The sequence below is a fragment of the Bubalus kerabau genome, chromosome 8 (genome assembly GCF_029407905.1).
Source record: "Bubalus kerabau isolate K-KA32 ecotype Philippines breed swamp buffalo chromosome 8, PCC_UOA_SB_1v2, whole genome shotgun sequence".
Classification (NCBI taxonomy): domain Eukaryota; kingdom Metazoa; phylum Chordata; class Mammalia; order Artiodactyla; family Bovidae; genus Bubalus; species Bubalus kerabau.
The window spans coordinates 109,287,804-109,301,766 of record NC_073631.1 but is presented as its reverse complement, the minus strand read 5'-3'; the positions used below and the strand labels follow the sequence as shown (position 1 = coordinate 109,301,766).

At 42.5% G+C, this 13,963-nt stretch overlaps 2 gene segments (V, D, J or C); both read right to left on the bottom strand.

Moving 5' to 3' along the window:
• Positions 1 to 9,635: 9,635 nt before the first annotated feature.
• Positions 9,636 to 10,537, bottom strand: LOC129658430 (T cell receptor beta variable 20-1-like). The segment is given in 2 exon segments: positions 9,636 to 9,985; positions 10,507 to 10,537. Coding segments are annotated over 2 exon segments (381 nt in total).
• A 2,673-nt stretch (positions 10,538 to 13,210) lies between these two features.
• On the bottom strand, positions 13,211 to 13,726 carry LOC129658429 (T cell receptor beta variable 19-like). The segment is given in 2 exon segments: positions 13,211 to 13,545; positions 13,678 to 13,726. Coding segments are annotated over 2 exon segments (384 nt in total).
• Between the last annotated feature and the right edge of the window lie 237 nt (positions 13,727 to 13,963).

The following is a 13,963-nucleotide window of genomic DNA, read 5'->3' as shown; positions in this document are numbered from 1 at the left end:
CCCTTAAGATTTAATATTTTTCTGTATTAAAGTCTCATTTACCTAATCAATTTGTTTTTATGTATTTTATGTTATTTTAAAATTTGTAAATGGTCTCTCCCTAAAAATATTTTTAACTGTTTGTTGCCAGAATATAGAAATAAACTGACTTTTTATATTCATGTTAAATTCAGTACTTATTAAATTTGTTGTTGTTAATAATGCGATACTTCTCTAGATTCCTTTGGTCCTTCTAAATTTGCCATCTGTTTTTAATCACTTTTTTTCCTCCTTTTCTTATTCACACTCTTTTGTCTTGTTCTGCTGGTTTGAAATTCAGCACAATCTTGACCAGAAATTGTGGTCACATTCATTTACTTATTCATCAGCTATGTTTGACCTAGACAACTACAGATACTGGATATGTGGTAGATGCTATGGGGGTTACAAAGTGTAACATTAGATCTTACTATTAAAGGAGTTACTGGCATGCCAGGATATCTGCAAATCATTATCCCCAATGCTGCTGGACCAGGTTCATCTTGGCTGACCCACAGGAAGACAAAACACTAAGATGCCCATGTTTGGAGCAAGAAGAGGTTTGTTTGCAAGGCAACAAAGCAAGGAGATGAGAGATCTTATGCCCAATTTGTAATTGGGTTGTTTTGTGGTTTTTAAATTAAATTGCCTGAACTGTTTAGATATTTTGGATATTAATGCTTTACTGGTGTTATTTTTTGCAAATATTTTCTTCCATTCATCAGGTTGGATTTTTATTTCAACAACTTTTTTTGTGGCTTCTTTTTTCTGTGAGATTTTAATCTTGATTAGGTCCCCTTTGTTTATTTTTACTTTTGTTTCTTTTCTTTGTAGAGACAGATCAAAAGAAACACTGCTGCAATAGATGTCAAAGGATGTTCTGCCTGGATTTTCTTCTGGGAGTTTTATGGTTTCCGGCCTTACAGGTTGGTCTTTAATCCATTTTGAGTTTATATTTGTGTGTGGGGTGAGGAAATGTCCTAACTTCATAACGTTATGTAGTTGTCCAGGTTCACTAGTACTGCTTATTGAGGAGGAAGTTGTTTCCAAACTGTATATTCTTGCATTCTTTGCTGTAGTTTAACTGACCATACAAGCCTGGGTTTATTTGTGGGCTCCCTGTTCTGTGTCCCTTTTTGCACCCGTTCCATTCTGTTTTGATTATTATAGCTTTGAGCATTTACTGACATCAGAGATTGTAGTATCTCTAGCTTTGTTCTTTTTTCTCTTGATTGCTTTCACTATCTGGGGTCTTACATGGTGTCATACCAACTTTACAACTATTTGTTTTAGTTCTGTTCATAGGCACTTTGACAGAGACTGCAGTAAATCTGTAGTACAGACCTTTTAACAATATTAATTGTGGAACTGGCCGATGGGAAAAATAAGAAATGTATTCACAGGCTTGACCAGCAGAGAGGCAGCATTCACATTTTTCTTTGCAAATCATGTGCTTTGTCAAATATTCTCCTTAATTATTCTTAACTCACTAGCTTATTTTCATAAGCAAAATATATTTCTTCTTAACTGTAACAATACGTTTGATTTAGTCTCTTTTACTTTAAAGCAGAGCAGTCCTAACAGTTGGGCACACAGAAAATGAGGCTACTTTTGTGATTTCAGTTTTGGTTGCTGGTAAACACTAACTTCTGGAAAAGGTCCTTTTCTATAAACCTCTATACTGAGGTTGAGACATCAACCGAGAAATATAAAGACTAAATCAAAGTAGAAAAATATCAAGTCTTTGCAGAAAATATTTTAATAAATAAATTCCTTGTGAGTATTAAAAAGTACATTCATAATATATCTCTTAAAACAATTTCAGGGAAAACTAAGAAAAATTCAACAAAATATGTGCAGAACATGATTGATAAAGAAAAATATACAAAGCAATAGTGAGAGAAGTTAAAAGGACCTCAGTAAAATGCCATGGGGGATGTTTTGGGAAAGGGGAAATGTTTTGTGTCTTGATTGTCATGCTGGTTACATGGGTGTAAAACCTTGTCAAAATACATCAATATGTGCCTAAAATGGGTGTATTTTGTTGTGGGTATGTTATGCCTCAAGGATGCTTTTAAAAGTTACACGATTGCAGGAATCTGGACGAAGGGAGTTGCTGAGTTTCTTGCTCAGATTCTCTGGCAGGGACAGCTGAGAGAAGCGGTGATGAACCCTGAGGAGTCTGTGGGTCTGGATCAATGAACGTGCAGAGCCAGGTGATTAGGGTGCCCGGGGAAGACAGATGACCTGCCGATTATCCTTATACCTGAAGGCACAGCTTTATCAGGTGAAAAACACAGAACTGCATGTTTTCATAAGACTGTTATTAATCCAGCAAGGTCACAACCTTTGTCTCCTTTGCCAGATACCCTGCCAGCTGGGGAATCTGAGACCCCCTACAGCTTCCTGCCCCGTCCTTGGGTTTGTGTTCCCACCAGCTGTTTACCACCTCCCCTTCTGCTCATCCTGTGTGGCCATTTACAGATTTTTCCTTCTGGCTAATGCGCTTTCAAGGTGGGCTTCTGTTAGTTCCTACCCTCCTACGACATGACTGATGTCCTGAGCTGGGTCCACGGTGAGTTTGTGCTCTAAGAAGAGCTGACGTGCAGCACTGTGGACTGGCTGCAGGCACAGAAATACAGAGCCGGGTCTGCTGCCTCGGTGGAGTTGATTTCCAGCCTGCAGGGTGAGTTTTGGCAGCACTCAGCTGAAAATCGCTGTGTGAACATGGTTGTATCTTCCACAATGTCTTGCTTCTGAAAGTAAACCAAAAATTCTAATGCTTCTTCCAGCTTCTTGCGATACCAGTAAACGTAAGAGTGTCCTCTTATGGGGACACAATCCATCTTTGCTTTTCGGTCTTTTCCTTTGACCAGATGACTGGGACTCTGGGTGACCTCAGTGTCCATGGAGCCTGTAAGGAAAGAGAGACAACGTGCAGTGAAAGCCCAGGAGAAAGCCTCATTTTGCAGCCACAGGAGAGAAAGTCCTGTAACTGGAATCCAATAAATTCACCTCACCTGCTCCCCAGAATTAAATTAAAAAAAAGCCGCACAGCACAGAAGGCTGAAGCACATGGCTGGCTCAGGGAGAAAGCAGGGCAGGGACTTTTTCTCTAAGCCTCCTCATCCCCCTGCAGCACCTCCTTGTGACGTGATTACTTTTCGTGGTCATCATATGGAAAACGAGACTAACGTTGCACAGCCTGGAAGGGCAGAGCAAGCTGGTTAAACAACTTGTGTGGATTTCAAACTGCTTTAATTTTCTTTTTCCTGATTCTGCTCTTTCACTATTTCTTTAAAAATAACAGTTACTTGCATATTAACAATTTATTTCCTTTTTTACCTTGTATATTTGCCTCCTCCCTTCCCTCTCAGACAATGAACAGCTTGCTGTTATCAATCATAGTTTCCACTGCACTTAAAAAAATCATATATCTGCCTCTTTAAATTAAAAAATTAAATGTTGAACTTATGCAAAATAATATTTATGATGAATATGCAATGCATTTAGGGAAAAAATAAAGTGAATCCTCTTGTTTGAATCAATCAGCTTAGGAGTTAGATTAGCACTAAGAATTTTTAAGCCCCTGTGTTATTCTTATAGACTTTATGGTTGTTTTTCTACCATGTCCATGTAACTGCACTCCTGAAGTTCATATTTTTATTCACTTGCTTTTCATTACAGTTTTTCTCATTTATGTAAGAATCTGCAAATTTTGTATTAATCAGTGTTGTATGGCTTTTAAATGTTTTTGAGGGAGTTCTTTTTCTTGGCCATGCTCTTTTTTCATTCAACATATGCCTATGATATTAAATCATGTTGTCTCATGTAGTTTTAGATAAATCAGTTTCACTAATATGTAGGAGTCCATTTACTAGTTTGTCAGAATCTATTATCCATTTAACCTCATGCACCCTCGTTGTTTTCTTTTTTTTCACCCAAATTTAACGCTACAACAAATAGGAGTGTATTCTTACACAATCTTTACATACTTAGGTGTAAAGTTTCTCTATACCTGGGATTGTAAAAATTGAGCCTTAGGGTCACCGTGTCTGTTTTACATAGCAAGACAAAATGGTTTCCAAATTAATTAAGCCAACAAATAGTCCCACAACAGTTTATGAACTATATTCAAATGTTCCTCGTCTAGCATCTAGTACATTGGCATGTACTGTTCTTTTAATTTGTCAGTCTATTAGGTTAAAGTGGTATCTCACTACAGCTTTAGCTTGCATTTTTATGACTGCGAAGGAAATTGATATTCTGAAGTAATACATTTATAGGCCACTGGTTCTGTACCTTGCTCTTTTCTCATATTTTTGGTAGATTATCATTTATTTATAACCATTCTTCATATATCTCAGATACTAAACTTTGTCATTTACATGTATGCTAATATCTTTTCAATTTGTGACTTGTGTTTTAACTCTTTGTAAATTTTTTGTTGATATTTCTTATTTAGTAAAGTCTATCATTCTTTTTTTTGGCAAGGTGTGAATTCTTTAATTCTTTATAAGCAACGTTTCCATAGCTCAAGTTCATAAAAATATATTCCTATAATATTTACCACATAGTTAATACTTTAAATGTTGCATTTAAGCATTTAATCCTTTTAGAATTTTTTTTTTTTTGCTTATGTTGTGAGAAAGAGTTTAGATTAATTTTTCTTCCTGTGGAGAACTACTTGTCCCAGAAGAACCTGTATATTGCATTACTCTCCTACATACCTGCAGTGGTGGCTTTACCACATATTAAGTGCCTGTATATGCATAGTGCTATTTTAAATTTATGATTTTCCATTTGTCCACTTAGTTATACAAAATTATAAAATAATTTGATGATTAGATTGCAAATTCACATCACTTTGTAGTTCTTTAATATTATCTTGAGTATTCTCTCCTCTTATTTCCACTTAAATTATGACTACTTTTGTCAAATTTCATAAAATTCCTGTTGTGACTTTGTTTAGTGCTGTAGTGAATACATAGATGATAGTGCTGAAATTGGAATAATTTTAGTACTGGTTTAACTTATTCATGATCATGGCATGTAACTTCAGTTATTTCAGATTTTAAAATGCCTTCCTGTAAAATTTAATCAATTTCTGAATTGTTTATCTTTGTATAGATTTAGGTGTATTATATTTTATGTTTTCTGTTACTAAATGATCTCTCTTTAAAAATCTATTGCTAGTGTATGGGAATAAACTGACTTTATGTTAATTTTCATTAACTTATTAAATGTTATTATTAATAATGCAATGCTTCTTTAGATTCCTTCGCACCTTCTATACTTGTCATCTGTCTATAATCACTCTTTCCCCCTTCTTTTTTCATTTTCATGCTTTTTTTCTTGTTTTACCAGGCTGGAGATTCAACACAATGGGAAACAGAACTAGTGATGACATTCATTGACTTACTTATCAATGACGTGTGACCAGAACAACTACTGGTACTGTAGACTGTGATACATGCTCTGGGGATTAGGAAGTGCAGAATTAGATCCTGCTATTTTCAAGCCCTATTGTCATCCCAGGATAGCTGCAAATCATTCTCCCAACTGTTAGCAGGTTCATTTTGCTCTAAGTACAAGGAGCCAAACTGCTGAGACTCTGATGTTTGCAGTAAAGTAAGGGCTTCTTCTCAAGCCAGCCAAGCAAGAGTATCCCCGCCCTCCTACCCCATTGGGCTGACTCTGCGACCCATGAACTGTAGCCCTCCAGGCTCTTCTGTCCATGGGATTCTCCCGGCAAGAATACTAGAGTGGGTTGTCGTTTCCTTCTCCAGGGGATCTTCCCGACCCAGGGATGGAACCCGTGTCTCCTGCATTGGCCTGTGGGCTCTTACCACTGAGCCACCAGGGAAAACAAGACCTCAAATCCGCCTCCGCAAAGGCAAGGGACACAGGGTATTTGCAGGGTCATGAATGAAGCATGACCTGAAGGTCTGAGATATGGGCTTCCCTGGTGGCTTAGTGGTAAAGAAATCCGCCCTGCCACTGCAAGGGATGAGGGTTCAATCCCTGGGTCGGGATGATCCCCTGGAGAAGGAAACGGCAACCCACTTCAGTATTCTTGCCTGGAGAATCCCATGAACAGAGGAGCCTGGCGGGCTACATCCATGGGGTCGCAAAGTGTCGGGCACGAGTTAGCTACTGAGCACGTGCAAATGGGGAGCCTGGGAAGCTTGGGACTGAAAAAATGTGCATGCGTTGTCCTTCTCTGCTGGGGTAAATGAGCTGTAGCCTCTGCCCGTTCACCACAGAAGTGCTCAGCAAGATCTGAGAATAGAGTCTTGGATCCTCTGAGGTCACAAGGTCCCCAGGCAGACACCTGTGCTTCCCTAGGAGGAGGGTCGCTGGTTCTAATCAGTCTCAACCAGTTCGGCTCAAACTAGACACAGCTGACTCTGGGCTCTGCTGCACTACCGGCAGTTTCCTGGAAAATAACTCAGGCAAACATCTTATTCAGGACACACGCCACTTGGAGGCCAAGCGAGTCTTAAGACGACCTTGATTAGTGAAGGCAGGTGCAATGGATCTGATTAATCCTTACTCATGCTTTCACAACCACTACCTCAAAGATCTCTCCTGAGTTTCCAGAAGTATCAGACAACTTCTCAAATGAAGGAAGGTTGGTGCTGCTCTCTATGCTCTGACGTGTTTTACAGAAAGACCCACATCACCCCCTAGTGCTCAAGTGAAAGTCTCTCAGTCGTGTCCAACTCTGCAACCCCAACCACCATACAGTCCATGGGATTCTTCAAGCCAGAATACTGGAGTGGGTATCCTTTCCCTTCTCCAGGGGACCTTCCCAACCAAGGGACCGAACCCAGGTCTCCCATATTGCAGGCAGATTCATTACCAGCTGAGCCATAAGGGAAGACCAACAATACTGGAGTGGGTAGCCTATCCCTTCTCCAGTGGATCTTCCCGACCCAGGAGTTGAACTGGAGTTTCCTGCGTTGCAGGAGGATTCTTTGCCAAAGGGAAGCCCTGATAACTCTGACTGACTGACTGACTCGATGGTCAGAGGGGCACACTTCTCACAGGCCCTCTGGTCTCAGGCGGTCTTCACCTCCTGTGTGGCGAGTGGGGAGTTTCTCTATGCTGCACAGTGGCAGCCAGACACCCCAAGAATCATCAGGACCAGGAAACATGCAGCCATGCGGGTGGTGACCTACTGGAGTACTGCAGAGATTTGCTACTGGTACTTAGTTACACAGTCACTGATCCAGTACTCATTGGTGTTATTGATCAGTTGATTAAATTTAATCTCTTAGGGCCACATTCAAGGTAAGTGGGCTCCTCAGATCCCTGTCCTCAGTTCTTTGATCTTTTCTTTGTATATTCTGTCATCAAGGGATCAAGAAGGCACTTTCATTCTTCCAATTATGGAAATTGTCCCAAATTTTTACCTTCACCCAGGTCCATTTTTTGAGCCCCTGACTCCTACATACCACTGCTTTCTGCATATTTCTGGTGAGATTTCTGTCTCAGAGGCATCCCCCATGTCAAGAAAATCATGATCTTCTTCCCACTTGGTCCTCCTGATTCATCTGACTTGTAGTCAAAACCTTCCTCTCCATCTATTGCCTCTCGTGATGAATCAGTTACCCAGGTCTTGATTTCATTTCCTAATTATGTTTTAAAACTCATTTCCCTGTATTTCTAGCACTGCCACCATCATCGTCCTAGCTTCAATATCCTTAAGTTGTTTCTTTTACTTTCTCTCCTTTTTGATCTCACATGTGTGTTGTTGTTGTTAAGTCACTAAGTCGTGTCCAAGACTCTTTGTGACCCCATGGACTGCAGCACACCAGGCTTCCCTGTCTATCACTATCTCGCTGAGTTTGCTTAAACTTGGGTCCACTGAATCGCTGGTGCCATCCACCCATCTCATCTTTTGTTGCTCCCCTCTCCTCTTGCTCTCAGTCTTTCCCAGCATAAGGGTCTTTCCAACCAGTCAGCTCTTCACCCCAGGTAGTCAAAATATTGGAGCTTCAGCGTCAGCATCAGTCCTTCCAGTGAATATTCAGGACAGATTTCCTTTAGGATGGACTGGTTGGATCTCCCTGCAGCCCAAGGGACTCTCAAGAGTCTTCTCCAGCACCACAATTTGAAAGACTCTCTCTAACACTCTTTATTTCTAGGCTTTTTATATTTTGCTAATCAAATGGATATCAATTTACATATAATTGCATCTTTCTCCATGTTTCTTGATCACCAGGAAATCAATGTATATTGATTACAGGTGTTTCTTCTCCAAAGTGTATGTTAATATTTTTGCTTATTTTTACTGGGCTATGCAAGGAGATCCAACCAGTCCATTCTGAAGGAGATCAGCCCTGGGATTTCTTTGGAGGGAATGATGTTGAAGCTGAAACTCCAGTATTTTGGCCACCTCATGAGAAGAGTTGACTCATTGGAAAAGATTCTGATGCTGGCAGTGATTGGGGGCAGGAGGAAAAGGGGACGACAGAGGATGAGATGACTGGATGGCATCACTGACTCGATGGACGTCAGTATGAGTGAACTCTGGGAGTTGGTGATGGACAGGGAGGCCTGGCATGCTGCGATTCATGGGGTCGCAAGGAGTCGGGCACGACTGAGCAACTGAACTGAACTGATACAAGATTTATGGTCAATGTGTGATTTTTCCTTTTCCTAGAAAAGGATATTTCTAGGGGTTTAAACTCAGTGCTTCACTTACTAGCTTGTAGCTTCTGACAGAACTTTCTAGTTTTGCACACAAGCCTTGTTGTCTGAACTCTTTCTTATTTATCCTTTCTCTCTTCTCTTCCCTCTGATCCCTTTGTGAAGGTTCTGCACATGCTCTATACTTAGGTGTAGAGGGTTGCCAGGTCCAGTCCTACCCTGTTCTTTCATCAACCTCAATACTGTATATAGCACATCCCTGAATTCTTTCATGAGTGAACATCTCTACTTGGCTGCCTAATGCTTCCATTTGTCTTGAGAGTCTAGGATGGTGACAAGACAGTGCTGAATTTTCTTGGAGGAAAAAACTCCAGTGTTTATTATAAAAGAGTTAGTCACTCAGTCATGTCTGACTCTTTGTGATCCCCTGGACTATAGCCTGCCAGGCTCCTCTGTCCATGGAATTTTCCAGGCAAGATACTGGATTGGGTTGCCATTCCCTTCTCCAGGGGAACTTCTCAACCCAGGGATGGATCAAACTCCCGTCTCCTGCATTGCAGATGGATTCCTTACTGTCTGAGCCACCAGGGAAGCCTATTATAGAAGTATTCATTGCTTTATAGAAGCATTTTGGGATCTACCTATAGGATTATGTGTCAATTTATCTAAGAACTTATGATTAGCATATGGGAGAATCAGAAAAAAAAATTCAGATTTTATAATTTTCGGCCCAGGGAACTTTCCAGGTTGGTTGGCCATTTATAGGCCTAGCTCCATTTCCATATGGCTAGTTCTCAAACACCATACCTTCCCCCTGCTCTCTACTCAGATATTTTTCTCTCCCTTTCTCTTTCTACACACACAGCCACAGATGACTCAGTCAGAGAGGCTGTGGCTTTTCTCTCCCCACACCTCCTTCCACAGGGTCCCATGGTTCAGTGGGGTGGGGAAGGGGGTTGCTACCAAGATTCTTGTCTGGGTCTCTGATCTCTACCCAGCGCTGTGTCTCTAGCACTGCAGAAGTAGAGGCCGCTGTCTGCAGGATCCACTCTTGTCACCATCAGAGATGAAAATTTTAGGTCTGGCTGACTGATGGGAAGCTTGTCCTTGTTATAACCTTGTTCGTATGTGGCATTAGTGCCCGCATTAGAAGTTGCCATCAGCACGAGGCCTCGTTTCGGGAACTGACGGTACCAGAACACAGTTGTAGCTTGAAAGTCCACTGCACGGCACTCGATGGTCACAGAGGCTCCACTCTTACTGACAGCCCTGCGGGGCTGCTGAGAGACGAGAGCACCAAGCCCAGAGCCTGCTGAGACAGAGGTCAAGGAGATGAGAGCCCAGCAGGACAGGAAGACATGACCATAGGCAGAAAACCACAGCCTGGCTCACTCGCTCACCTTTTTCCTGGCTCCAAGGGAATCCTGTTTGTTTTGTGAAATCATCCTGTCCTAATTCTGAGGCTTCTCATCCCCCATCTCTCCTGACTGGTGGCTCCTCACCTTACCCTTTACACCTCCAAATAGGATGGCATGTCCCCTCTCATTTTGTCCAGTGTAAAAAAATCCACAGTCTTAAGGAATTCCCTGCTGGTCCAGTGGTTAGGATTCAGTGTTCTCACTGCCAGGGACCAGGTTCAATGCCTGGTGGGGGAACTAAGATCCCACAAACCAAGCAGCCAAAAAAACTTCAAAAATTATAAAAGTCCACAATCCCTGACTATCACTTCACTCATGCCAACACACACACACACACACACAGACACACACACACACACACACACACACACACACACACTTGACCAAGCTACTTAGCTAATAAGGCTCGTACTGGGTCCCAAAAGCAGCAGAAGCACCAGCATCTTCAGGAACTGGCCTCACACCACACCTCTCAGCAGAAAGATATGACCTAGCCCTTTCTTTCTCCACCCCTAGAAGGAGGGCTGAGTGTCTGCATATTCTAAGGATGCTCTCGTCTGCCCCCTGGTGGTCATCATTACCACTGATGCAGGATCCGCCCCTCTTTCAATCAAGTGAAAGTGAAAGTCGCTCAGTCATGTCCAACTCTTTGTGACCTCTCGAACTATAGCCCATCAGGCTCCTCTGTCCATAGGATTCTCCAGGCAAGAATACTGGAGTGGATAGCCATGCCCTTTTCCAGGGGATCTTCCCAACCCAGGGAGTGAACCTGGGTCTCCTGCATTGCAGGCAGATTCTTTACTGTCTGAGGTGCCAGGGAAGCCCTTTTCCATAAAAGAACCATTCAAACATTGGTGGAAGAACTCAGACATGTTCTAACCCAACTCTCAATGTTATAGGACAGAAACTGAGGCCTAGATCATTGAAATGATAGTAGTTTCCTAGTCTTATGTAAGGAAATGGCTATATTTGTGTGGTAAATGACATTGTTAATTCTTTACTTCTGTAATGTATCCTCAAAGTAATCAAGACAACTTATGCTTGTTAATCACTAGACCATAGATGAACATAAGGACTACCAGGCTAGAACCTCAATGCTTTTTCACATTGAAAAAAAACACGTCCTCATCTTCTTAATGAAGTATTTATTTCATGAGTATCTATGCCAGTCCCCTCATATAATGGACTGAATACTAAACATATCTATGTATTATATAAACACACATCTCTTTATAATAGTCTGAATGCGGTAGAAGTGATGGTATGATTTTTGAAGCTGGGTCACAAGTAACCTTATAGATCCCTCCAGGGTCTCTCGAATGCTCACTCTAGGGGAAGCCAGCCACGAGATAATCATGTTCACTTCCCCGAGGCCACCATTCTGCAAGGAAACCCACGTAGCCACATTGAGGGGCTGAGGGCAGAAAGACAGACACGCTAGGCTGGCGCCCAGCTGTCCCGGGCGCCCCAGGGCGGGGCCCAGCCACGCGCGGAAAGACGCCATCCTGGATGTGCGGGCGGCTGGAGCCTCAGGCGTCTCCCGCCTCAGGGACTATCTGACCATGACCGCATCACTTCAGTTCAGTTCAGGGACTATCTGACCATGACCGCATCACTTCAGTTCAGTGCAGTCGCTCAGTCCTGTCCGAGTCTTTGCGACCCCATGAATCACAGCAGGCCAGGCCTCCCTGTCCATCACCATCTCCCGGAGTTCACTCAGACTCACGTCCATCCAGTCGCATGAGCGGCCCCAAATGGGAACTGCCCAGCCAGGCCCACTGAGCCCACAGAACCATGAGAAATAATATATGTTAAACTCACTACATTTTGAGGTGGCTGTTGTTACTGTTGTTTTTCTCAGCTTTTAAAATGAGATATAAAATCCACATATAATAGACTACACAAACCTTGAGTGTACAGCACAGTGAAATTTCACAAATGAGTACATCTATATACCTATGACCCAGATCAAGATATAGGACATTTTCATAACCCAGAAGCCTCCCTCATGCTTCTCTACAAGTAAATTAAAAATGCCCTCAGAACGTAGCTGCTGTCTTAACTGTACAGTCTGTGCTCTGGCTTCTTTTTCAAGAAGAGATCCATCCATGATTTCACAAATAACATTTGCTTTTCTGCTAGATTTTATTCCATTCCTAAGGGTAGCTATTTGTTCACCGTGTTACTGATGGTCATTTGGGTGTTTCCAGCCTGAGGTCACCATGAATAGAGCTGCCATGACAAAAGCTTTTTCTCACATATCCCTTTCTATTTCCTCAGAATTCTGGACTATTTAAGTTATTATACAATTAAACTGGTTTTCTCACTCGTCTAATTTACTCATTATTTTTTCTAGTATATTTTTAAATTCAGAAACTATGTGTATGGTGTCCAAGAAACATTATAGTTATTTGATTGTATTTTTCTAGAAATTGTTCTTCCAAGGTAATTGATGCAATGGCTTCTTACCACTAAGAAAACATTGAGTGATACTTTAACTTTTTTGACTTTCATACAGTCACTTTCTTACAACTTGGCCATGGGAACGGGGGCCATTATGAAATTTCACAAAGAGTTCTTTTTAGTATTAGGACCACCCTGAAATAATAAAGAGTTCAATAGTTTTACAGTGGATGTTTTCAAATCAAGTGATGTTTTAAAATCTGGTTTTTGTGTCATAAATTCTTCCACTGGAAGGAGGAAACCTGTTTCCTTTCCATAGTTGATTTAGTCGCTAAGTCATATCTGGCTCTTTGCAACCCCATGCACTGTAGCCTGCCAGGCTCTGCTGTCCATGGGATTGTCTAGGCAAGAATACTGGAGTGGGTTGCTATGTCCTTCTTTAGGGGATCTTCCTGACCCAGGGATCAAACCCACATCTTTTGCATTTCCTGCATTGGCAGGCAGACTCTTTACTGCTGTGCCACTTGGGAAGCCCCTAATGTAGATAGGTGTGATTTTTAAGAATCAACCCAGTGGATTGCTGAATCAGGATTGTGCCATTCCACGACGTGTGTTCCTGCTGCAGCTGCTTTGGGTGCCTGGTTCAGGAGGAAGAAGCCGACGGCCAAGGGTACTGAACACAGAAAGCCCCGCCACCTGGTGGGAAGCAGGACTCATTTGTGTGCAGAGAGGAGGTGGCTTTGAGTCACTGTGTCTCTACTAGCAGCACAGAGATACAGAGCCGTCTGGTTCTTCTGTGCTGATGTCACGGTAAGAGGAAAGAAAGGCTTCTTTTCACGAGAGGCACTGTACCCTTTAGCTATGTCTTCTTTCTGAACATTGTTTACAACTCGGGAGAAGAAGATCCGCCTCAGTCCTAGACCTGGGTCCTGTCGGTACCAGTACATTGAGTCGTAATCAAAATCCTGTTCACATTCCAGGGTCACAGCTCCGCCTTCCTTTTTGAGCAGGTATTTAGGGGTCTGACTGACCCCACCAGCCACGGTGCCTATGGAAGAAAGGGAGCGGCTCAGGAAACAAGGCCCAAGAGGGCAGCCAATGCTGCTGCCGTGAGGGAAGGCTTAGCTCTGGAGCTGAGCGTCTTTAGGATGGGAATCTGCTCTCTGAACCCGGGACTCACCTGCTCCAAAGAGACAAAGGGCCACGCAGCACATCACCTGGTTGCCCATAGTGGGAAGGGGGTCTCCTCGTAGCCCCCAGCACAGACCGGTGAGGAAAGAAACTTAGCTATGGGGCTCCCCCTGGTTGAATGTGTGAAATCTATCAGAAGGCCAGAAAGGAGAGTTGGACAGGATCCTGGAGATATTCAAGAGGGGCTCCCTAATCTGGCAGATGAGGCGACTGAAGACAGAGATCTGAATCACTTGCACCTCCCTTGTGCCTCCCTCCCCCAAACTCTGCATTTT